The sequence below is a fragment of the Somniosus microcephalus genome, chromosome 5 (assembly GCF_052327205.1).
Source record: "Somniosus microcephalus isolate GS21.2 chromosome 5, FLI_Smic_1.0, whole genome shotgun sequence".
NCBI classification, from domain to species: Eukaryota; Metazoa; Chordata; class Chondrichthyes; order Squaliformes; family Somniosidae; genus Somniosus; species Somniosus microcephalus.
In genome coordinates, this window is record NC_140991.1 from 318752790 (window position 1) to 318776934 (window position 24145).

A 24145-nucleotide genomic window follows, 5' to 3' on the forward strand; every position below is an offset into this window, starting at 1 on the left:
ACCGTTTTGCCAGGCACCTCCGTTCTTTCCAAGAGTTATTACTCTGACCTCCTAGTCGATTGCCACTTTAACTCCTCCACCTCCCACCCAGTCTCTGACCTCTTGCACCGTTTCCAAACAGGCTCGGTGCAAGCTTCAGCAACAGCATTTCATTCTTCGCCCGAGCACCCAAACAAACAAGAGAAAAGCAAGTCAACCCCACGGGTGCAGAGCCACCGCGCCCCCCACCCCACCAGTGTTCTGGCGAAGGGTCTGTGTCTGAAAGGTGAACCTGCCACCCCCTTCCCCAAGCATCAACAGAGCCACCTCATACCACATAGTTTTGTAAAAACAAAAGAGGTCTTAATGTATTAAAGTCAATGTGGACCCGCTGGGCTTTGACAACATTTTGTTTCTATTTCGGACCCGTTATCATACATTGGAAGCTAGCCCCATATCTTCGGGTGAGGAAGAAAAGGGGATCAAGGATAGATCCTTGGGGATCCATGGACAACACTGTGGGAGTGGGAAGAGAAGCCATTTCTGGAGCTGCTCTGGCCACTATAGGACAGGCAAGAATGTAACCAAGCAAGGGCAGTCTCAGTGAACTGGACAATGGAGGATAGGCGTCCGAGGAGGATATGGTTTCCCATTTCAAAGGATGGGGAGGGTAGTGCATCATGGTCACCGTCAAGGAGAATGTCATTTGGGATTTTCATTTGGGATGAAGCAGAGGTAGGAACCTGATTGAAGAGATTCAAATATGGAGCTGTGGGAACGACAGGCATGGATTTGGGATGTGACAACCAATGTTCCCGTTAAGCTGCATGGGCACGCAGCGGTCTGGAGGCCCCTCGCAGCTGGCTCACAAATGGAAAATCCACACATGCACGGAAATTTGAATGGGCTGCGCAGCCCATTAAAGGGGACACACACCCAAAAAAATTTAAAGGGAACATTGGTGACAACACGTTCAACATAGGTTGGAGATAGGGCAGCAGTTTGCAAGGACAATGGGGTAGAGGGTGGGGTAACGATGGCAGTTTTGAAAGAGAAGCGGACAGTACCCGAGGTGAGAAAACTATTTACACTATCAGCTAGCATAGCGGCAAGGAGGTGAAGTGGAGTGGAAATTGGGTAGAAGCAGCGGAGGCAGCTGAACAGATGGTCTTAATCTTAGTGACAAAGATGTCCATGAGCTCCTCACATTTGTTGGAAGGGAGGGGGCAAGGGGAGAGGGGTTGAAGGATTATAGTCGGTAGTGGAGAAAAGAAGTCGGGGTTTACTTTTGCTCGCCAGTAGTGAACAGTTTTAGCAGGATTGAGGCCGATCAGCGCTTGATGTGATCCAATGCGATCTGGTGATGAATGGCCAAACCAGTTTTGCACAAGTTTGCATCTCTTGGACTTGAGGGAGCAGAGGTGGAGCCATACTGGGAGAAAGACCAGGATAGGCGAGGCGAACAGTTTTACTGGGAACAATGGCATCAAAAGGCAGGAGGAGAGGGAGTGACTGGACAGGGTCAACAGCTGCAGAAGTATCGTGGCAAATGCTAAGTAGTTGGCCGCTTAAAAGTGCAATTGTAAGTGACTTGGAGGAAGTTTTTCCCTAGGGGCGGATGCAGAATTAGAAGGGGGGGGTGGGGTAAGTGAAATGTGGGTGGCGAGGGATACTAGGAAATAGTCGGAGATGGCCTTGTTGGTGATCAAGACCATGGGAGTAGAGGCCATGTGAGAGGCGAGGACGAGGAGGTGGCAATGAATAGGGGTAAGAGAGTTTATACATGGAGGGCAAGGTTAAGGACGGACAGGAAAATCAGCGTTCTCTGCTTCGTATCAAAATCACATTCTTCATACCTTTTATGCAATAGCCTTTCATCAACAGATATTTACATGAAAATGATTAAGTTTTAATATAATGGAACACAACTACGAAGATCTGAAAGATTTACATTTTAAGCAGGTGTTTAAAGACATTGTCTACCTCATTCATTTGAGCAGAATGATGTTCCAGTTTGTCAATGTTTTGCTGGAGTTTTACATTTTTGCTCTCCTCCTCATCCAGCTTGGTCTGAAGATTGGTCAATTGCTCCTAAAACAAGACCAAAGCCAGCTTCAGTTTATTGATCTATTAAACCATGTCTATGCAGAATGAAAAGTACATTTAAAATACCCAGTTTTCAAATTATATTGCATAAACAGAACAAGATCATCTGCACAGGAGGTCATTTGGCTCACCAGGGCCTTGCCACCTCCATGGAGATATATTCAGTTAGCCCTATTCCTCCGACCTTTAAAAAAAATGTTAGTTTTCAAATATTTATCACTCCCCTTTTGCAAGTACTATGAATTTCGCTTCCACCATTGCTTCTGGTGGGGCATTCGAAGTCTCAACAAGCCTGAGTATTAAGAAAAAAAAAATTCGCCTAACCTTTATTCTTTTGGTGATCTTAAGTTTATGCCCTCTACTCTCTGATCAGTAGAAATAGTTCCTCCTCCCACACCCCCCCCCGCCCCGTCATTTACCTTATCAAAACCTTTCATAATTTTCAACACTTGTATCAGCTCCCCCCGTAACAGTCTTTGCTCTAATGGAGACAGGGAGGTAACACCATTTATACAACCTGTGCTCAGAATAGGAATTTATTCTGCGCGCGAGAGGACAGTTCAACTGGAAACAGGGCACGAGCAAACCCAACAAAAACAATTCCACTGGTTTCGATATTCCGGCCCATGGCGTCCCAGTTATGTGCTGGGAACACCACTAGAATATTTAAATGAACTGGTTGCACATTGTTGTGCAAGGTCAGTTCATTTCCGTGCGGGTGCATGCAGCACCATCAGTTGGTAGCACTCTTGCTGGAGGGCAGAAAGTTGTGGGTTAAAGCTCCACTCCAGGGCTGCACTTCAGTGTCAGCTCAGATTCCAAGAGACCACGGCATTGCTGCAAGAGAAAGCTTTCAGTGGAGACGGTAAACAAAGTCCCCGTCTGCCACGGTACTACTTGAAAAGCAGGGCATTCTTCTGGTCTAGTAAAAACAGAAAATGCTGGAAATACTCAGCAGGCCAGGCAGCATCTGTGGAGAGAGAAACAGAGCTAATGTTTCAAGTCGATGATCTTTCATCAGAACTGGAAAAAGTTAGAGATGTAACAGGTACAAGTACAGGGAACTTAAAATGCCTCGTTATTAATCTCTCTTCACTTTTGTTTGATGTGTTTGTTTTATGTCTTTTTTTTTCCACTTGTTTGGTTATTTTTCAATTCTACTTTCACGTTTCCAGATTTTCCTTTCCCCACCTCTGTACTTGCTTAAAACCTGTCACCTCGCTAACTTTTTCCAGTTCTGATGAAAGATAAATCGACCTGAAACGTTAACTCGGTTTCTCTCAAACAGATGCTGCCCAACCTGCTGAGTATTTCCAGCATTCTCGAATTCAGATTTCCAGCATCCACAGTATTTTGCTTTTGTATTAAGAGTTCTCCTGGTGTCCGGGTCAACTTCTGTCCCTCAGCCAACACCACCAAACAAAGAGTGACTGGTCATTCTTCTCATTTGCCGTTCGTGGGACTTGTCTGTGTGTAAACCGACTGTCGTGTTTGCCTATATAACAAATCACTGCACTTCAAAAGTAATTCGCTGGTCGTGGAGTGTTTTAGGACAGATCAAGAATGTGTTAAAGCAATGGTCCACAAATTAGGGTCGGGGGCTTGCCGCGCGTGCAAGCCCCCGATGTGCACTTACCCGGCGTGCCGACAGCTGAAGCCTGGGCCTGCATGCATTTCCTGTCACAGGCCCGGTTCAGATGGCGCGCTGTGCTTGCCTGATCCAGCGGCGTAGTTAGTGCGATGTGCCGGCTGGGATCAGGTGAGCACTGTGCAGCCAATCAGGGGAGGGAAAACTTCATTCATGAGTTTGATAGTAAGAACTGTCAAACTCATGAAAACTACGGGCGCCCAAAACACTACATAAACTTAAAATAAAATTTTAAAAAACATCTCACTAATTAAATGAACTATAAATAACTTAAAACTATTTTAAACAATCATATTTTTGAAAAAAATAATTTTTTTTAAAAATCGGGTCTAAAAAACTTACCTTACTGTAAAGTCCTTAAAAACAATAAAGCTGTGGAAAAAATGTTATAATTTTAAATAATAGACCACTTACCTTAAAGAATCAAGTCCTTACGCCTCCTTTTTACATTTCTAAAAAGTTGAGGCCCTTACACACGGGCAAACCTGTAAAAAGGAAGGAAGTTCAACGCGTGCGTGCAGAGTCCTGCGCGCACGCGTTGGACCTTTGAACCCCTTGGAGGAAATGCCAGTTGCCCGCGCATGCGCTGTGCATGCTGAAATCCGGCACTTCCATCGGGTCCACACGTGAGTACCCCGTCCTTACTCACGCGTTGGGGCCGGAATTACTGGCCCAATATATAAATGCAAGTTCTTTCTTTAATATTCAACTACCATAATGCTACTTCCCCTATCCTACACAACCATTGAACCTGAAGATACACCACACAAAAAAAAAACTCTTTGGACACAAGCAGAGACAGAACTGCACTATGCACCAGAAGATATTAATAGAGGAAACAGTTTTCAATATAAAAGTATGTAGTGTTTATTTGGACAAGGCATAGGAATTATTAACTGACTCAACACAACTGCCAAAAAATGGCTGTTGTTTCTTCTTTACTGGCAGCCTTGGGCATCAAAGTCAGGAGGAGAGCAACTCGACTTGACAGCACGAGAGCTAGTGCGTGAAAACTGGCTGCTGCATCCGTCTACGAATAACCGGGACTACACCTAAAGCAAATTCATTTGCTATGAAATGCTTTGGAGCTTCCTGAAGGCTGGAAAGGCACTATATAAAAACAAATTTGTCTTTCTTCTTCCATTAAAAATCTCTCATTGCAGCAGTACAGATTAGCATCCTTTCCTATTCTGGATTACACTGCTAGAGTTCTAAATTCAGCATCAGGTAGGACTTAATAACGCAGGCCTCTAGAGAAGAGGAAAAAAAGTGAACTGAACACCAACCTGCACCATTCGAAGCTCTTCAGCAATGGCTTCATAAGCCTGTTCATTCATGTCAGGTGGCAAAGGCTCATTCATAATATTGGCTTCCCGAGTCCCTCCCTCACTCTCGACACAGACACCAGGTGTTCCTTCAGGACTCATTCGGAGAATCAGTCGAGATCGGAGATTGTAAGCAGACTTTGTTGGAGTGGTCATATTCTAATGCATCATAAAACAAGTATCAGAGTCTAATCTTGTAACAGTGAACACCATGGTTTCATCCAGATCCAAGCACAGTGGAACAGTAAGGGAAGAGAGCAACAGCTAGTTCAGAAAAGCATTACTGTATAGGTCAAATCTGGGTGTGCTTTATATTTTGCAATATCAAGGCTGTTAAAAAATAAATTAAGTTAAGGTTCATCACAAAGTCCCGACACCACCCCGACTTGGAAATATTCCTTTATCGTTGCCGGCTCAAAATCCTGGAACTCCCTCCCTAATAGTACCTTCACCACGTGGACTGCAGCGGTTCAAGGCGGCGGCTCACCACCTCCTTCTCAAGGGCAATAAATGCTGGCCTTGCCAGTGACACCAGAGACCGGAGAGGCAGCGGACCTGCGAGGGATCACCAGAGGCACAACCAATCCAGGTTCCGGGAGAGAGGTAAAAAGTAATCCAAGTGTGACGTCAGCAGGAAGCAGGTAAGTGATTGGTTGGTGAGTATTTCTCTCTTTCTTAAACTTTAACTCCGTTTTATAGTTTCTAAGGTCTCTCTGGTGTAGCGGGGACTGTTGGTAAACTATTTAACTGTAGTGTAATTAGTGGGATTGATCGATTTAATTTAAACTCAATTAATTAAAGGGTAAGTCATGGCAGGACAGCCTGGCCCTGTGATCTGCTCCTCCTGCGATATGTGGGAACTCAGGGACACTTCCTGTGTCCCTGACAACTACGTATGCAGGAAGTGCACCCAGCTGCAGCTACTGACAGACCGCATTACAGCACTGGAGCTGCGATTGGATGCATACTGGAGCGTTCACGATGCTCAGGACATCGTGAATAGCACGTTTAGGGAGTTGGACACACCACAGGTAGAGGTTGGACAGGAAGAAAGGGAACGGGTGACCAACAAGCAGAGTACTAGGCACAGGCAGGGGTCCCCTGTGGCCATCCCCCTCTCCAACAGATACACCACTTTGAGTACTGTTGGGGGGGGGGGGGGGGTGGCTTATCAGAGGAAGGCAGCAGCAGCCAACTTCCTGGCACCAGGGGTGGCTCTGCTGCACAGAATGGGAGGAAAAAAGAGTGGTAGAGCTATAGTAATAGGGGATTCAATTGTAAGGGGAATAGATAGGCGTTTCTGCAGCCGCAAACGAGACTCCAGGATGGTGTGTTGCCTCCCTGGTGCAAGGGTCAAGGATGTCTCCGAGCGGCTGCAGAACATCTTGGAAGGGGAGGGTGAACAGCCAGTTGTCGTGGTGCATATAGGCACCAACGATATAGGTAAAAAGCGGGATGAGGTCCTAAAAGCGGAATATAGGGAGTTAGGAGGTAAATTAAAAAACAGGACCTCAAAGGTAGTAATCTCAGGATTGCTACCAGTGCCACGTGCTAGTCAGAGTAGAAATAGAAGGATACTTCAGATGAATACGTGGCTAGAGGAATGGTGCCAGGGGGAGGGGTTCAAGTTCCTGGGACATTGGAACCGGTTCTGGGGGAGGTGGGACCAGTTCAAACCGGACGGTCTGCACCTGGGCAGGGCTGGAACCGATGTCCTAGGGGGAGTGTTTGCTACTGCTGTGGGGGAGGGTTTAAACTAAAATGGAAGGGGGTTGGGAACCTGAGCAGAGAGACAGAGGAAAGGGAAACAAGGATAAAAGCAAAAGACAGGAAGGAGAAAAACAAAAGTGGCAGTCAGAGAAATCAACGGTTTAAATCAAACGTGGCCACAGTAAATAATAATTCTAATAGGTCTAAGAGCTTTAAAAAAACAAGCCCGAAGGCTTTGTGTCTTAATGCGAGGAGCATTTGTAATAAGGTGGATGAATTGGCTGCGCAAATAGAGGTAAACGAATATGATTTGGTTGGGATTACGGAAACGTGGCTCAAGGATGGCCAAGACTGGGAACTCAACATCCAGGGGTATTCGATATTCAGGAAAGATAGGCAAAAAGGAAAGGGAGGAGGGGTAGCATTACTGGTTAAAGAAGGGATCAACACAATTGTAATGAAGGATATTAGCTCTGATGATGTGGAATCTGTATAAGTAGAATTGAGAAATCCTAAGGGGAAAAAAACATTAGTGGGAGTGGTATATAGAACTCCAAACAGTAAGGCGGAGGTTGGGGGTGGCATTAAAAGGGAAATTAAAGAAGCGTGCAATAAGGGCACAGCAGTCATCATGAGTGACTTTAATCTACATATAGATTGGGCTAACCAAATTAGTAACAATACTGTGGAGGAGGAATTCCTGGAGTGTTTACAGGATGGTTTCCTGGACCAATATGTCGAGGAACCAACCAGAGATCAGGCCATCTTAGACTGGGTATTATGTAACGAGAAAGGATTAATTAGCAATCTTGTTGTACGAGGCCCCTTGGGTCGGAGCGATCATAATATGATCGAATTCTTCATTAAGATGGAGAATGAAGTAGTTGACTCGGAAACTAGGGTCCTCAATTTAAATAAAGGAAACTACGATGGTCTGAGGAGCGAGTTGGGTAGGATTGATTGGGGAATGGCACTCAAAGGGTTGACGGTGGATAGGCAATGGCAAACATTCAAAGACCGAATGGATGAACTACAGAAGTTGTTCATCCCAGTTTGGCATAAAAATAAAACAAAAAAGGTAACTCAACCGTGGCTATCAAGGGAAATTAGGGGTAGCATAAGATCCAAGGAGAGGACATACAAATTGGCCAGAAAAAGCAATAATCCTGAGGATTGGGAGCAGTTTAGGATTCAACAAAGGAGTACAAAGGGATTAATTAAGAAAGGGAAAATAGAATGAGAGTAAGCTTGCAGGGAACATAAAAACTGACTGTAAAAGCTTTTATAGATATGTAAAGAGAAAAAGATTGGTGAAGTCAAGCGTAGGTCCCTTGCAGTCAGAATCGGTGGAATTTATAATGGGGAGCAAGGAAATGGCAGTCCAACTAAATACATATTTTGGTTCTGTCTTCACAAAGGAGGACACAAATAACCTCCTAGAAATACCGCGGAACATAGGGTCTGATGAAAGGGTGGAACTGAAAGAAATCAGTATTTGTAGGGAAATGGTGTTAGGGAAATTGACGGGATTGAAGGCCGATAAATCCCCAGGGCCTGATAATCTACATCCTAGGGTACTTAAGGAAGTGGCCCTAGAAATAGTAGATGCATTGCTGGTCATCTTCCAGAACTCGATAGACTCTGGAACAGTACCCATGGATTGGAGGGTAGCTAATGTTACCCCACTATTCAAAAAAGGTGGCAGAGAAAAAGCAGGGAATTATAGACCGGTAAGCCTGACATCAGTAGTGGGGAAAATGCTAGAGTCAATTATAAAAGATGTAATAGCAGAGCACTTGGAAAGCAGTGACAGGATTGGACAAAGTCAACATGGATTTACAAAAGGTAAATCGTGCTTGACTAATCTACTGGAATTTTTTGAGGATGTAACTGGTAAAATAGATAAGGGAGAACCAGTGGATGTGGTGTATTTGGACTTTCAGAAGGCTTTCGATAAGGTCCCACACAAGAGATTAGCGTGCAAAATTAAGGCACATGGGATTGGGGGCAAGGTATTGACTTGGATAGAGAACTGGTTGGCGGACAGAAAGCGAAGAGTTGGAATAAACGGGTCCTTTTCCGAGTGGCAGGCAGTGACTAGTGGGGTACCGCAAGGATCGGTCCTAGGACCCCAGCTGTTCACAATATATATTAATGATCTGGACGAGGGAATTGGATGTAATATCTCCAAATTTGCAGACGACACAAAGCTGGGTGGGAGGGTATGCTGTGAGGAGGATGTCATGAAACTCCAGTACGATTTGGACAGGTTGGATGATAGTGCATTTGCCATGTTTCTGCCCAATAATGTGGATAAATGTGAGGTTATCCACTTTGGTGGCAAAAACAGGAAGGCAGATTATTATTTGAATGGCAATAGATTGGGAGAAGGGGATGTGCAAAGAGACCTGGGTGTTCTTGTGCACCAGTCGCTGAAGGTAAGCATGCAGGTGCAGCAGGCGGTTAAGAAGGCAAATGGTATGTTGGCCTTTGTAGCGAGAGGGTTTGAGTACAGGAACAAGGATGTCTTGCTGCAGTTGTACAGGGCCTTGGTGAGACCGCACCTTGAGTATTGTGTGTAGTTTTGGTCGCCTTATCTGAGGAAGGACGTTCTTGCCATGGAGGGAGTGCAGCAAAGATTCACCAGGCTGATACCACGGATGGCAGGAATGATGTATGAGGAGAGATTGTGTCGATTGGGCTTATACTCACTGGAGTTTAGGAGATTGAGAGGGGATCTCATCGAAACCTATAAAATTCTGTCAGGTCTGGACAGACTAGATGCAGAAAGGATGTTTCTGATGGCCAGGGAGTCCAGAACCAGGGGTCATAGTCTAAGGATAAGGGGTAAGCCATTTAGGACTGAAATGAGGAGGAATTTCTTCACCCAGAGAGTGGTGAACCTGTGGAATTCTCTGCCACAGAGGGCGGTGGAGGCCAATACATTAAATATATTCAAGAAGGAGTTAGATATATTTCTTAAGGCTAAAGGGATCTGGGGAGAAGGCAGGGACAGGGTACTGAATTTGAATGATCAGCCATGATCTCATTGAATGGCGGAGCAGGCTCGAGGGGCCGAATGGCCTACTCCTGCTCCTATCTTCTATGTTTCTATAACCAAAAAACGTTTAAAAAAAATTATTGCACTGAACTCTCCTCTATAACAGAAATTTCAGAGCAATCATTATGCTCAAGAACTCATCTCTTTTAAATTCCTTCAACAAAACAGAAGCTTTCAAGGATTTAACAGGAACAAGTTATTTCTTAAATGGTGTTTACACAAAAAAAAACTTAATTGACAGCTGGTGGCATGGTGCATTCACTGTCCCCTTAAAGATGGTATCAGCCCCTGTTGCAAGGATAATTGTGTCCATCAGGATTAACTATAGCAGTGATTGGTACAATTTACTTCCATCAGTCTCATTTCTCTCCCCCACCCCCCCATCCCCTTGGACAACAGTGCTAAATTGCACAGTCACCAAAAGAAATAAAGCAAAAGCTTTTTTGCTAAAATGGGCGATGGAATTAAGCCCCTAGCATTTAAGTTTCCACTGAAAACAGTTATTTTTAAACAAACCTCAGTTGAATCTGCAGTAAGCATTTAAAACCACCTGTTATTTCAGTGATGAATGGGTCGATAAATCCGTACCTTAATTGTTTCAACGTGCATCTTGTTTAGCTGGGAGACCTCCTGACGCATGTGAGCTTTTGTTGCCTCCAAGATATTTTCCAGATGTTGGTTGGCCTTTTGAAGGGTGTGGACCTCTGATTCCAACTCCATTTGTTTCTTCCTAATTGTAATAAAGCTCAAGTTTATACAGATCATTTACACCAGTCACAACACAGAATCAGCATTACCGAGTCCTTTACAAGGCTCTTCTGGAAGTTGAGGTAACCTCGTAACTCCAGTATTCCATCACAACGCACTTCCCTCCTATGCAAATTATGATAAGTTTCACAAAACTTCTCATAAAATTTAAAACAAACACCAAGTCAGGTTAAAAAAAAAGCTTCATGGGATATTTATGTAGGGGGGCATTAAAAATGGTAAAGCTAAATAGGTTCAGACAAGTCTTAAGGAGCCAACAAGGATTTCTGCATCACACAAACTGTACTGAAGAAGTAACACATTAAACTTTAGTAAATTCTAGCCTGATTATCTTAACGTTGACATGCTGCATGAACAGACAGCAGTAGTTAAAACACAGACACAGCATAGGCTTTATTTACAAGAGGCACAGCCCCATACAAGCAGTTTTTCCACTAAGGTGAAGTCAGACCAGTGCCAAGCACTTCCATTTTAAACAGATACCGTAGCTATGCAATTAACTGGACTACAGCATATCCATTATTTGATGTTTTCACAAACCAGGCGAGTATAGAAGGGTAGAAGCACAAAAATCACAAGATTAATGCCAGTCACAGACCACGAATGTAGCATTTTATAGCATGGGTCAAAAGTAGTCAGCCAATATACTGACAATCTCAAACATTTTGAAAACAAACCCACATAAACACAAGTGTTTGCACTAAATCCCACAAAGTACAGTCCTGATTTTATGTAAACATTAATGGGATTGATTGGACTTTTTACATGATATTTAATTTTAGAAAACACGCTGGTTGCATGAATAGTCATCTCAAAGTTTGCAAGAGATAGAAAATCAAAACCCTTACACTGCTCAATATAAATAGTATAGAGGCGCTATTTGGACACATCACATCAGAGATTTCCCCCCCGCACCACCAGATTTCGACTCCACGCAAACATACTCCGGACATCCAGGAGAAGCAATTATGGGGTCAGCATCACTGTTCCCTCTAATTTTTGGAGTGCAGTGCGGCCCCTTTAACGGGCTGCGCAGCCCATTCAAATTTCCACGTGTACGCGGTTTTTCCCCATTGTAAAGTTGGCAAGCAGCCTGCGCAGGACCTCCAGACCACGCAGCTTAACAGGAACATCGGTCAACATTTTCCCAACATACAGTATCAACTAAGGGAACAGCTTACTGTCACTGGAGCTGAAGCTAAACCTGCCCAGACAATGCTAACTCATGAATGAAACAAATGAAGAGACACAGAATCATAACTACAGTTGTGACCGATTTCTCTTGTTAGTGGGTAGAAGTTTACAAAACAATGAATACTAATTGACTTACTTGGTCAGCGCCTGGAACTCCTCGTATTCCTGCTTGACAGAGGATAAGTCACTCTGTGCTTGCAGAAGTCGAGCTTTAAGCCTTTCTTGTGATACCGCAGAGATGTTTTCCACTTTGACAGGAGAGACCGGACCTTAGAAAATGAAGAATTGACAAAGCATTACATTGCATATTACAATAAGGAAAAACACCAGATATTAATGCTAAATTAGGAACAGTAAAAAGAATACAAGTATGGCCATTGATAATACTGACACACAAAATTAATTCTATTTAAAATATATTGTTAGTGGATACAGGTCATTTCTCAAGCTGCAACCTTGTTGAGTAAATTGACCTTTCATTTCAAATGACAAAAGTTGTATAAAAGAATACTTACCTCCAGTATTTTTCTCGGAGGTAGAGGCCTCCAAAAATGCCCTTTCCAGTTCTGCCGCGGTGCGCACAGTAATTTCCTTAGCATGTTTCACACTCTCCAGCGAGCTTAGGTACTTGCTTTCTTCCCGCAGAGCACGATTCTCCATTGCATAACTGGCGACCCGAGGGTCTTGTTCAATCTGGTAACACAAGACATGATACATTTCTACAAGGAACTTTATATGAATTACAGATGATTTACAGCAGAAACAGACCATTCGGCCCAACTGGTCTGTGCCGGTGTTTATGCTCCACACGAGCCTCCTCCCACCCTACTTCATCTGACCCTATCTACATCTTTCATTCCTTTCCCCTTCTTATCTAGCTTCCCCTTAAATGCATCTATGCTATTCGCCTCAACCACTCCCTGTGGTAGCGAGTTCCACATTCTCTGGGTAAAGACGCTTATCCTAAATTCTTTATTGGATTTATTAGTGACTGTCGTTACATTCTGGCTCCTAGTTTTGGACTCTCCTACAAGTGGAAACCTTCTCTAGGTCAACCTCCTTCATAATTTTGAAGAATTCTATTAGGTCACCCTTCAGTCTTCTCTTTGCTAAAGAGCCCCAGCCTTTCCTAATAATTATAACCTCTCAGTTGTGGTATCATCCTTTTAAATCTTTTTTGCACCTTCTCCGGTGCCAATATATCCTTTTTATAATATGGAGACTAGAACGGCACATAGTATTCCAAGTGGGGTCTAACCAAGGTCCGATAAAAGTTTAACATAACTTCCCTACTTTTCAATTCTATTCCTCTAGAAATGAACCCTGTGCTTTGTTTGCATGTTTTATGGTCTTGTTAACTTGCGTTGCTACTTTTAATGATTTGTGAATGTGTACCCAGAGATCCCTTTGCTCCTCTACCCAATTTAGACTCTTATTTTCCAAGGAGTATGTGGAACTCAGCTACATTTTTGTCATCCTGTTCTACTAAAAAATCAGTTACTTCAAATGCATAGTTTATATCAGTACTGAATAACTTTTTTTTTTTTATAAATGTAATTTTTCTTAAACCCCAAAATAAACTATGTTGGACAAACACATTGGTTCAATCACCAAGATCGGCAGCATTGTAGGCAGTGTAGATGGAAGCATAAAATTACAAAAGGGCTATCGACAGATTAAATTAATGGGCAAAACTGTGGCAAATGGATTTCAATGTAGGCAAATGTGAGGTCGCCACTTTGGACCTAAAAAAGGATCGAACAGGGGACTTTCTAAATGGTGAAAAGCTAAAAACAATGGAGGTCCAAAGAGACTTGGGGTCCGGGTACATCGATCATTAAAATGTCAGGAACAGGTAGAGAATAATCAAAAAGGCTAATGGAATGCTGGCCTTTATAGCTCGAGGACTAGAATACAAGGGGGTAGAAGTTATACCACAGCTGTACAAAGCCCTGGTTAGACCACACCTGGAGCAGTTCTGGGCACCACACCTTAGGAAGGATATACTGGCCTTGGAGGGAGTGCAGCGCAGGTTTACCAGAGTGATACCCGGACTTCAAGAGTTAAGTTACAAGGCGAGATTACACAAATTAGGGTTGTATTCCCTAGAATTTAGAAGGTTATGGGGTGATCTGATCAAAGTTTAAGATATTAAAGGGGAACTGATAGGGTAGAGAGAGAGAAACTATTTCTGCTGGTTGGGGAGTCTAGGACTAGGGGACAGAGTCTAAAAATGAGAGCCAGACCTTTCAGGAGTGAAATTAGGAAACACTTTTACACAGAAAGGGTGGTAGAAGTTTGGAACTCTCTTCCGCAAACAGCAATTGGTGCTGGGGGTCAATTGTTAATCTTAAATCGGAGATTGATAGCATTCTGTTAACCAAAGGTATTAATGGATATGGGCCAAAGGCAGGTATATGGAGTTAGGTCACAGATCAGCCATGATCTCATTGAATGGCAGAGCAGGCTCGAGGGACTGAATGGCCTCCTCCTGTTCCTAATTCAAAAGCAAAATACTGCAGATGCTGGAGATCTGAAATAAACAGAAAATGCTGGAGAAGGTCATCGACCTGAACCGTTAACTCGGTTTCTCTCGTCACAGATGCTGCCTGACCTGCTGAATATTTCCAGCATTTTCTGTTTTTATTACATTAGTTCAATCTCAAGCTTCACTGAACAGAGTTGAGAAAAAAATGATTTCACGAAGATTAGCAATTCAAGATGTTTCAGGACAAATGTGCAAGTTAAAATTCTAGACATGCCACTTTCCTGCCAATTATCTTACCTGCTCTTTCAAAGTTTGAATTTCTTCCCTCAGCTCAATGATCACCGCATCCTTCTCATCAGGAGGCAGATTGCTTTGGGATTCCTTCAGAAGCTTTTCCAGGCGCACGATATTGGTCTCCCTGAACTTCACAATCATCTTGTTTGATTGAAGTATCTTTTCCTTTTTAGCGCACACATCTTTAAGTTGACCAATTTTTTCTTTCAGGTTCTGAAAAACAAAAAACGATATAGAAACAAGACAAGTGTTAATGGATAAGCTATTTACTAAGAACACAAGAATTAGGAGCAGGAGTCGGCCATTCGGCCCCTCGAGCCTGCTCCGCCATTCAATAAGATCATTGCTGATCATCGACCTCAACTCCACTTTCCCGCCCAATCCCCATATCCCTCGATTCCCCTACAATCCAAAAATCTATCGATCTCAGTCTTGAATATACTCAACGACTCAGCATCCACAGCCCTCTGGGGTAGAGAATTCCAAAGATTCACCGCCCTCTTGAGTGAAGAAATTCCTCCTCATCTCAGTCTTAAATGGCCGACCCCTTATCCTGAGACTGTGACCCCTAGTTCTAGACTCTCCAGCCAGGGGAAACTCTCTCAGCATCTACCCTGTCAATGCCCCTCAGAATCTTAGATGTTTCAGCTATAGTAGGAGTCCATTTTATTTTTTTACATTCAGCCAAAAATCTTCTACCGGCATGTAAACAGTAAGCGGGTAGTAAGAGGCAGGGTGGGGCCTATTAGAGACAAAGCAGGTGATATATGCTTCGAGGCGCAGGGCAAGGCTAGAATACTCAATGAGTACTTTGTATCGGTGTTTACTAAGGAGGTGGATGCTGACAAAATATCGGTAGAAGTGGAAAAAGTAGAAACAATGGAAGGGGTGAAAATTGATAGACAGGATGTACTAGAAAGGCTTAGAGCGGACAAGTCACCTGCTCCAAATGGCTTGCATCCCAGATTGCTATGGGAATTGGGGGAGGAGATAGCAGAAGGGCTTGCCATAATTTTCCAATCTTCCCTAGATGCCTGAGGATTGGAAAGTGGCAAATGTGACACCATTGTTCACGAAAGGATGCAAGAACAATCCTAGTAACTACAGGCCGGTCAGTTTAACATCAGTGGTGGGTAAAGTTTTAGAAACAATAAATCAAGGAAAAAATTAACAGGCACTTGGTGAGGTTTAAACTAATTAAGGAGAGCCAACACAGATTTGCAAAAAGGAGATTGTGTTTGACTAATCTAATTGAATTTTTTGATGAAGTAACAGGGAGGATTGATGAAGGGAATGCAATGGATGTTGTCTACATGGATTTTTGGAAGGCATTTGACATAATACCACATAGAAGGCTGATTAACAAAATTGAGGCTCATGGAATAGGTGGGTCAGTGGCAGCTTGGATAAGGAATTGACTTAAGGACAGAAAACAGCAAGTTGTGGTAAATGGCTGTTTTTCAGTCTGGAGTATGGTAGACAGTGGTGTTTCCCCAAGGGTCAGTGCTGGGGCCACTGCTTTTATTGATATATATTAAAAAATTACCTGAATATTGGAAGAGAGTAGAATTTCTAAATTTGCCAATGACACCAAACTTGGTGGTGTGACAAACAGTGAGGAGGATACCAATCGACTGCAACAGGACATAGAAAGGCTAGCAGAATGGGCAGACAAGTGGCAGATGGAATTTAATACAGAGAAGTGTGAGGTGATGCATTTTGGCAGAAGGAACAGGGAGAGGCAATATACACTTAATGGCACAGTTTTAAAGAGTGTGCAGGGACAGAGGGACCTGGGAGTTAATGTGCATAGGTCCCTTAAGGTGGCAGGGCATATTGAGAGTGGTTAGCAAAGCATATGGGATCTTGGGCTTCATAAATAGAGGTATTGAGTACAAAAGTAGAGAAGTTATGCTGAACCTTAATAAAGTGCTGATTAGGCCACAACTGGTGTATTGCGTCCAGTTCTGGTCTCCACACTTTAGGAAGGATGTGAAGGTCCTTGAGAGGGTGCAGAGGAGATTTACCAGAATGGTTCCAGGGATGGGGGGATCTTAGCTACAAGGACAGGTTGGAGAAGCTGAATTTGTTTTCATTAGAGCAAATGAGGTTGCGGGGTGATTTGATAGAGGTGTACAAGATTATGATGGGTTTGGATAGGCTAAACGGGGAAAGGCTGTTCCCACTAGTTGATGGTACAAGGATTAGGGGGACACAGATTTAAGGTTTTGGGCAAGAGATACAGGGGGGACAGGAGGGAAAACTTTTTTTTTTTTTTTTTATAAAACGCAGCGAATGGCGAGGACCTGGAACTCGCTGCCGACGGAAGTGGTGGAAGCGGAGACACTCAATGTTTTCAAAGGTGAGACTGGATAGGCACTGGAGGGAAATAAACTTGCAGGGCTACGGGGATAGAGCGGGGGGGGAATGGGACGGACTGGCTTGCTCTAGAGAGCCGGCACGGACTCGATGAGCTGAATGGCCTCCTTCTGTGCCGTTATGACTTGACTAATTTTCTGCCCCTCTTCTCAAAAAGGAACCGACTGCTTGCATGGTTCCACAAGCACTGGTCACCACCAGCAGAGATTCCACAATGACTCATTTTGATTCCTACACTATGCAACAGGTCTCAGGTCAATATTAACTCAAGTGCTACGGCACTTCCATCCTGCAGTGGATTCAGTCACATTTAGAAAGTAGAAAGCTGACATCACCATCAATCAAATGAAACCCAAACATGTTTGGAGACCCAACTTAATTAAAATGGCTGAAAATCAGGCCGATCACCCTGCCTTCCCCTCCAAGAATCAGAAATGTAGACAGAATCTAACCTGGTTTTGACTTTCACTGTTCTCCCAGAGAAGCATGGCTTCCAGAAAGCGATTCTTCCATCCACCGCCACCAACTTCATTTTCGTCCACAGACACAGCATCTGATAAAGTGAAAGAAAACATTCAAAATGACCTTTTCCCGTTAGGATTTTTAGAAACATTTTCAGTCAATATGAAGCTACATTAGACTTGTTCTAATTCAACAGAAGTGAAAAACCTCCCATTACTGCTAAAATGTTTTACCTGGGCCCAACGAAAAGTTCAAATAAGGAGAACCAAGATGAACCCCTCTCAGCAACAATTAACAGCTTGATGTGTGTTTGTAGGATCTTTGTATGCTTCCTGCCGCCAGCTCAAGAGTCAGTTGCAGAGACTCGAAGCAAACCACTTGGCTACAGCAGGTATGTGGCCCGGTAACCTCAAAGTTCCTTTCTTAAATTCAGCAGCTTTCTCAAAGGCATCATCAACAGCAAACACAAGATTGAACAGCGAGTCACTGATCTTTGCATTAAGATGGAATTATAAAGACTTGCATCTCTATAGCGCCTTTCCCAACCTTGGGACGTCCCAAGACACTTTACAGTCAATGGAGTACTTTTTGAAGTGTAGTCCCAAAGCGCTTTAGTCAATTACTTTTGAAGTGTAGTCACTGTTGTAATGTAGGAAACGCAGCAGCCAATTTGCACACAGCAAGCTCCCACAAACAGCAATGTGATAATGACCAGATAATTTGTTTTTTTAGTGATGTTGATTGATGGATAAATATTGGCCAGGACACCAGGGCTAACTCCCCTGCCATGGGATCTTTTATGTCCACCTGAGGGGACAGAGGTCTCATCCGAATTACATTGTAATGTCTGATTGTAGTACAGAAACAAAATCTATACTTACTGCTTCAATTCTGTACAGCAAGTCACTGGAGCAGATTTATGGTGGTAACTATGTATTAACGCAAGAATTTAAAAAATCAGTAACCGTGGGCCTATTTATTTGAATAGAAATGAATGCTGGTTACTAGATTGAGTTAGCATATGCAGATAAGAAAAGTAAACATCCCCAAAAATTACAAAATGCTGAGAATCATGGAGTAAGGATTTTTGGATGCATAGAATTTACAGCACCACACAAGCCTCCTCCCACTTAATTTACTTCATCTCAGCCCATCAACATATCATTCTATTCCTTTCTCCCTTGTGTACTTATCCAGCTTCCCCTTAATTACATCTATGCTATTCTCCTCAACCACACCCTGTGGTGGCGAGTGCCACATTCTAACCACTCTCTGGGTAAAGAAGTTTCTCCTGAATTCCCTATTTTATTCCGATATTTATGGCCCCTAGTTTTGGAATCCGCTTATAAATGGCAACATTTTCTGTCTGTGAAGGAATAAGCCATATTCAGAAAAATACACCATTCTATGAAAGAATTCTAGCCTTATTACAGGAAACTTTGGTTTATCCGGAGGTTGTATGGCCAGAAACCTCGATCTAACGGCAGAAATCAGCAGCCGTTTTGTTAGGTTTTTTTTTCTCTTCTCCTAGCATTTTTTAAATTTTTTTTTTATAAAAACAGTCAGTCTCTGGAAAGCCTCTCTGAAGCTGTTGCTAAGCTACAGAGACGCTTCCAAGGTACAGGCCGACTGTTTACAAGCTGTTGCTAAGCAACAGTGTTTGTTGTCAGATACGGAGATGAAAACCTCCGTATCCTTCAACATTAGCACTGGTCTGTTCGGAAGTTTTCATAGATCGGCATCACGCCGGTCCAGTCGGTGCCGGATATCACGAAGTTTCCTGCAAAACATGACAAACTAGGTCTGGAAATCTAGAAACCTGGCTATGAAAAGTTGTATTGTTAACAGCATTCAGGCTATTGAGATAAGATAAGTTGTTGACACTGAATCAATAACCTTATTGAAACAGGAGGTTGGAAGCTCCTGAAGTCTGAAGCTTTGAAAAGAACACAATGGTACACCCTGTTAAGGTGTCCTAAATTACACTTCGGAAAGAAACACAGAAAATTAAGAAACATATGTCTTCGTAAAAATAACATCAAATGAAACACAAGAGACACGATTCTGTGCTGCAACCAGCTGAGGTAACTAAGAAGACAATGGTGCACCCAGTTGAGGTGTTTTAATTTACATGTCGCAAAAAGACAAACAGAAGACCTTGGTAAGAATGACATCAAATAGATGCACTTACTGTTACACCATTTTTTATGATAAGCTTCGAACACCTAAAAGGAGACACGAGTCTGCATTGCTACCAGCTGAACTGATTAAGAATAGCAGTGGTCAGCAGAAAAATGACTACAGATAATTAGCTTACATCAGCAGAAAACTTCAAAGGACATACCACTGAAAAAGGATATAAATATTGAACTTTCAAATGGGATGATAGTCTCGCTGTAAAGGGGCAAAGCGATTCTCAGGCTTCAGAGGCAAGCTCTAAGTCCACAACTCTTTGTACCTCAGGGATCAAGGTATTGTACTGTATTTGATTTTGGTGGATATCCTGGAATAAGACTAAGAACTGTAAAAATGTAATGAAGTTAAGATTTGAGAATAAGGATCTCTGATAAGATTGTAAAAGCTTACTCTTTTTGGAACTGTTAATGTTGCGATTGAAACACCTACTGTAATTACATGTCGGTTCTTTAATAAATCTATATATTTTTAAGAATAGTCTCACATAATACAGGTAGACTATCCTTTATCCGAAAACCTCAGGACCAGCCGTGTTTCGGTTTTAGGAAAATTTCGGATTTCGGAAGGTGCGCGAAAACACTTCGGTTTTCAGAGTAATTCGGTTTTCGGGAGTGCGGATAAAGGATACACTATCCCTTATCCGAAAGGGTGGGGGTCGGCGGACCTTATGAATACCTGAGTGGGATAAATAACGACTATAAATACTGTAGTTACAGGGATAAATACTGTAGTACAGTTTATTTGTAAGGAAAACATTCAGTAAAACTTCAAACATGTACAGGTACAAACTAAGCTAAATACTTGTACATAAACATGCAATAAAGGTACATTACATCTGGCTTGAGGATCTTGGAGAAGAGGGTACATCAGTGTTGGCATCATTGTCATCAGGTTGGAGTTGGGACATCTGAAGATGGGCCAGGAACAGGATTCTCAAGTGATGAAGCATGACTACGACAGACGGCCTTTTTAAAGACTTCTTCCAGTGTCATCTGTCTCATTAACATTGGTTTCTGTCTAAGCAGTCTCTCTTTAATTGAGTAAACTTGCATAATCTCTTGCTCACTGATAAATGCACATTTTTCAAGGCCAGCAATTAACTGATCACACATTGTCACCATATCGTCTATGGGGATTTTTTCACCTGTGTTCACAATGTCATCATCATCACTACTGTCCTCATGCTTGTCTTTATTTAACACCATTTCAGCAATTTCCCCATCACTCAATGAATTCACAACAGGCGCATCATTGTCAATGTTCAGCACTTCTTCGATGTCAGCTTCCTCTAACGTATTTACACTTTCGGATGATAAACCTTTGGCGTAAGTGAGGAGGTTTGATATCATCTCCTGACTGACAGGAAATCCTTCAAACTCGTCATCTGCAGGTCCATCTTCATGAAACATCATTGAAGGCCAAAGTCTGTGCCAAGCATTTGTTAATGTTGGTTTGTCAACATCGTTCCAAGCATTAGCAACTGCATAAATGGCATCCTTAACATTGAATTCTTTCAGGAAGCTTTGGATTCCTTTGCCTCTGTTGATTGCATCAAGCAGAGTTCAAAAAAACATCTTTATACTTGCTCTTCATGGAGCGTAAAATTCCTTGGTCACAAGGCTGTATTAAAGATGTCACATTAGGGGGAAAGTTAATGCCGAAAACATAACTTTTCACAAGAAGTTCAGGAGGGGGATGTGCGGAGCAGTTGTCCAGGAACAATAAAATTTTGCAGTTTTCTTCCAGTCCAACTTGCCTGCAATGAGCTTGTGTCGCTGGTACGAAGTGGTTATTGAACCAGTGAGAAAATATTCCTCTGGTTACCCATGCTTTCCTGCTCGCATAATAATGCACAGGTAAATTGCATACACCTTTCAAACATCTCGGATGTTGGCTTTTTCCAATCACTACCAACTTTAACTTGGGTGTGCCAATGCTGCAGGCACACACAAGAACAGTCAACCTGTCCTTAGCATCCTTAAAACCTGCTGGTGCACTCTCATCAGCCGTTGCTAATGTTTTTCTAGGAACGTAGCGCCAGAACAGAGCTGTTTCATCAGCATTGTAAATTTTGTTCAGGACCGAGGTTTTCATCCGATATTATTTTTGCAAACTCATCTATGTAATTTTCAGCTGCTTCATGATCAGCAGAAGCTTTTTCACCACAGATTTTCAGATATTTTATACCATGACGCTTCTTAAATTTATGCAGCCAACCTTCTGAATATTCACACTCAACTTCAATGTTCAGTTCTTCATGGTATATTCTAGCTTGCTTCATGACCATCAAACCAGTCAGTGGCACACGTTCACCTCTGCGTTGTCGAATCCACTCAATCAGCACACGGTCAAGATCTTCATTTTTTGCCCTATGCAATGTTTTCCTACTTTTCATTAGTTTATGGTCATCACTGTCAATGTAAAATTTCAACAACTTGTCTTTCTGTTTCTTTAAGTCATATACGGTGGTAGTTCCCACACCATATTCTTCAGTAAGATGTCGCACAGACACACCACGATCAAGCTTCTGCAATAACTCCACTTTCTGCGATATCGATAATGAGCGATGCTTCCTTCTCTGCTTCTCACTGTTACCCATTGGGGTATCTGCAGCTCTTTTTAGCATTTTCACAAATTGTTAAAAGCCAGCAAATATCTAAGAGAGCAGCAAATATCTAAGAGAGCAGCATAACACCTGCGTGGGTCAAGCATCGGCAGCGTCGGGTCATGCTTTGCGCCACTTTCGGCTTTCAGAGGTTTTCTGGTTTCGGATGTGCGGATAAAGGCTGGTACACTATCTCTTATCCGAAATGGGGTGGGGGTCGGCGGGGGTGGGGTTCGGGGGGTGGTGGTCGTGCGCATTTCGGTTTTCAGAAGTCATGCTTTGCTCCACTTTCGGCTTTCAGAGGTTTTCTGGTTTCGGATGTGCGGATAAAGGCTGGTACACTTACGCTGAGCGATTTCGGTTTTCAGAAGTGCGGAAAAATGCTACACTATCCCTTATCCGGCTAGGCCTGTAAGTCGTGCGCCACTCTGGTCATGTCGTGCGCACGACTTACGCTGACCGAAAAAACCTTCGGTTTTTAGAGGGTTTCGGAAGTCCGGATAAAGGGTAGTCTACCTGTACTTCTGTATCAAACTTGCAAACTCAATCTCTGTACGCTCTTTGGTGAGGAGTTGCAGAATTCTGGGGGAGTTATCCAGACCCTCATAATATCCAGAACGTTACAGTCTAGCTAAACTTATTAAAAGTGCTATCTGGAAGACGGTAACATCTTCAGGTTGTTCCTTTCCTTTAGGGAGAGAGAGTCTGGATCTTTAGACCCAATTAAGCATCTTTAAGATTCAGCTACCTCAAACTTTAGTTGAAAGTGAACGTCTGGGGAATACGCCTGATCCAGGGTAGCCCTAAAAGGGGCTAGGACTAGTAATTATCCCTTCATGTCTACCCCATCAAACCCTTTCATAATGTGAAAGATCTCTCATCAGTCCACTTCTCAGCCTTCTCTTTTCTAGAGAAAAGAGCCCCAGCCTGTTCAGTCTTTCCTGATATTTATACCCTCAGTTCTGGTATCATCCTTGTAAATTATTTTTTGCATTTTCTCCAGTGCTTCTATCTCCTTTTTGTAATATGGAGACCTGAACTGTGTACAGTACACCAAGTGTGATCTAACCACGGTTCTATATAAATTTAACATGACATGTCTGATTTTCTATTCTATTCCTCTAGAAATGAACCCCAATGCTTTTTTTGCACTTTTTATGGCTGTTAACCTGCGTTGCTACTTTTAATGATGTGTATCTGTACCCCTAGATCCTGTTGCACCTCTACCCCATTTAAAAATCTTATTTTCCAATGAGTAGGTAGCCTCCTTATTCCTCCTATCAAAATGCACCACCTCACACTTACCTATATTGAAATTCATTTGCCATTTACAAGGCCATTCTGCAAGTTTGTTAACGCCTTGTATTTTTGTCGCAGTCCTCCTCCGTACTAACTATGCCACCCGATTTGGTGTCAAATTGAGATATTGTACTTCTGATTCCAGAGTCCAAATCATTTATTCTTCAAAGTCTGTAGTTTTAACTGGCTTCCTTACCTGTCTTAGCCTCTACCCCCTGCGATATTTGTCCTTTTGACAGCTCAGCAAGCTGTTCTTTGAGCTTCTTGATTTCTGCCTGTAGCTGGGAGACGTTGCCTTGAGTATCTTCATTTACTATGGCCTAGCGACAAAGAATGAACACATTTGTGCTACGTTAATCTATAGACTGGTAGTAACTGATTAATCACCACAACAGGGGAACAATTTTTATAAGATGTTCTTGTGCAGCATTAGCCATGTAACTTTGTAGGCTATAACGTTTATAAGAATAATTATAATAGTGTATTTTTATTTACATTGTTAAATCTCTTTTCCTGAAAAAAAAACACACACACCACCCCGCCCCCCCCACCCCCTTCGGAACAGAGGAGGCTGAGGTATATAAAATTGAGGGGCCTAGATAGAGTGGATAGGAAGGACCTATTTCCCTTA

At 42.8% G+C, this 24145-nt stretch overlaps 1 protein-coding gene across 1 annotated transcript in view; it reads right to left on the bottom strand.

The window, feature by feature from the left end:
• The window catches only part of kif15 (kinesin family member 15), a 102429-nt gene that overhangs the window by 56649 nt on the left and 21635 nt on the right, over window positions 1–24145 (bottom strand). Inside the window, exons 11-18 of the mRNA XM_085989315.1 lie at window positions 23711–23834; window positions 17405–17505; window positions 14577–14786; window positions 12307–12484; window positions 11928–12060; window positions 10418–10559; window positions 5020–5217; window positions 1963–2070 (exon numbers count right to left, since the gene is read on the bottom strand). Of these exons, the coding sequence (XP_085845441.1) occupies window positions 1963–2070; window positions 5020–5217; window positions 10418–10559; window positions 11928–12060; window positions 12307–12484; window positions 14577–14786; window positions 17405–17505; window positions 23711–23834 (1194 nt within the window). The remainder of the gene's footprint in view (window positions 1–1962; window positions 2071–5019; window positions 5218–10417; window positions 10560–11927; window positions 12061–12306; window positions 12485–14576; window positions 14787–17404; window positions 17506–23710; window positions 23835–24145) is intronic.